This window comes from Tupaia chinensis, unplaced genomic scaffold, assembly GCF_000334495.1.
Source record: "Tupaia chinensis unplaced genomic scaffold, TupChi_1.0 Scaffold000248_1, whole genome shotgun sequence".
Lineage (NCBI taxonomy): Eukaryota > Metazoa > Chordata > Mammalia > Scandentia > Tupaiidae > Tupaia > Tupaia belangeri.
The window spans coordinates 4,851,312-4,853,320 of NW_006159726.1; the positions used below are offsets into that span (position 1 = coordinate 4,851,312).

The 2,009-nt window shown below is 37.7% G+C and overlaps 1 protein-coding gene across 1 annotated transcript in view; it reads right to left on the reverse strand.

Annotated features, from left to right (window-relative positions):
- USP9X (ubiquitin specific peptidase 9 X-linked) overlaps window positions 1-2,009 on the reverse strand; it is a 101,275-nt gene that overhangs the window by 13,923 nt on the left and 85,343 nt on the right. Inside the window, 2 exon segments of the mRNA XM_014587941.2 lie at window positions 311-440; window positions 1,209-1,434. Of these exon segments, the coding sequence (XP_014443427.1) occupies window positions 311-440; window positions 1,209-1,434 (356 nt within the window).

The following is a 2,009-nucleotide window of genomic DNA, read 5'->3' on the forward strand; positions in this document are numbered from 1 at the left end:
GGTCTGGCGCTCGAACTGAGGTTGCACTGCCCAGGACTTGAACCAAGGTCAACGATGTGGGAGTCCAGCACCTTAACCACCACACCACCTCCCGGCCCAAAACGGGCCTTTCATGAATGCTTACATTTGGCATTTCTAAGTGTGAAATACAGATTTCATTTGTGCTTATTGTGTAATAAATATCCTCTTCCTTCTCAACTACAAATATCCAAGTATTTCCAGAATGAAGAGGGTAAGGGGAAAGAAGATAAAATTAAAAACATGAGTGGAAAGTAGAATGTTCCTTATTATGAAAACTTAAAATTCTTACCTAAATTGGCATACATTACAAACAGATTGAAATATTGCTGTAAATGACGCCCATGTTCTGAAACTTCCCTTCTCAAGAGATTTAGAACTGCTCTTAGTAAGTGATCACTCAAGCTTAAGTTGTCATAAGCCTGTAAAGGATAAAACATTAACTGTTTTTTAGCAACAATGTGCAGGTATGATGTAATTCTATTTGTGTAAATAAAGAACATTCACATACATATGTTGAACACAGGCATAAATCTCTGGAAGGACCGATCACACAAGAAACTATTAAAGGGTTGTTTCTTGGGAAAGGGAATGAAGATTGGAGGTAGATCTCATTACAAATCTGTTACACTATTCTAATTTTCTAGAAAGTACATATACTAAAAACAAACTTTAAAATTAACAACAACAAAAAAGTACCTAACATTAAGTTTGTTATTGAGCTGTTGCATGTAAATGAACAGGAAACACCACCTCCTTTTAAAATTTTTGCCAGAAGGTACGTGTGATCATGGAGGTGGGGGGGAGTACCCTCCACAGAGAGTGGTCATGCTGTAATCCCTTCTCCTCCCTTTTTCCATCCTGTTGGGATTCTGGGCACACACGCACAAATACCTGGCATGTTTCTAAAGCCACTGTGCCCAGGACTCTTTACTGCACAGTTGACCACGTGGGATACGGCTGCCTAAACCACCAGGCCATGGAGCCAGCCCATCCCTTATATTTTCAAGGGGCCAATAAACATTACTTCCTAATTTTCATGTGGTAATTTAAATGGAACTCATAAACATCAGATTGTATGTGTTTACATATTGGGTAAGCACATGAAACAAGTACACATATATCTGTAACTTTAATTTCCAGGAAACACAATTTATAACCATTAAATCATTAGAAAGCTGTGCAATTACCTGACTAGAAGGTCCAGGAGATGCAAAAGGTGAAGGACATGGCCCATCTTGCAAGGAAAAATGTGCAATAAAAACTATAAGTTTTGCAAATGCACCCCTCACTTCTGCACTAGGACACTCCAAAAGGTATTCAGAGAAGCGATTTGAAACATTAAAAAGTACATTATGAGCAAACCAAAAACGGACGTTCTTGCTGTGGCGAAGCAGAATACACAGTGCATCATACCTAAAAAAACAAACAAACAAAAAACAATCTATAAATACCAAGTCAGTAACTTGTTTTGATAGTAAATGGATGGGTCTCTCAGAACCAGAACAGCAAAGACCTCTCTCTACAGCTGCGGACAGAAACAGTTTCTAGTACAGTCAGGTTGCACGAGGACATTCTGGTTAATGAGACTGCGTGTACAACAGTGGTCCCTTAAGATTTTACCATACAGAGTAGGTATGTAGGCAGCTATACCATCTAAGTTTGCTAAGTACACTCTAAGCTCACCTAATTATGAAATCACCTAATGATGCATTTCTCAGTCATCAAGCAATAAAAGAATGATTAAAATGATAAATGGATATTCTGACTTGGTGTATTCTCAAGAGTTTATAGAGTAAGTGAAAGCTTATATTGTCTTCTAAAAATCTACTGTCAAACTCTTCCTAGGTTCAATAGTCATTTTACTTCTGCATGAATAATTGTTAACTCAAGTTATTATAATGGCCTTTATTATACTTTTGCAATTAAGTACTTAGACCATTTTAATTTTGTACTCCCCCACCCCCCCCCTTTTTTTTTTGCCAAAGGGC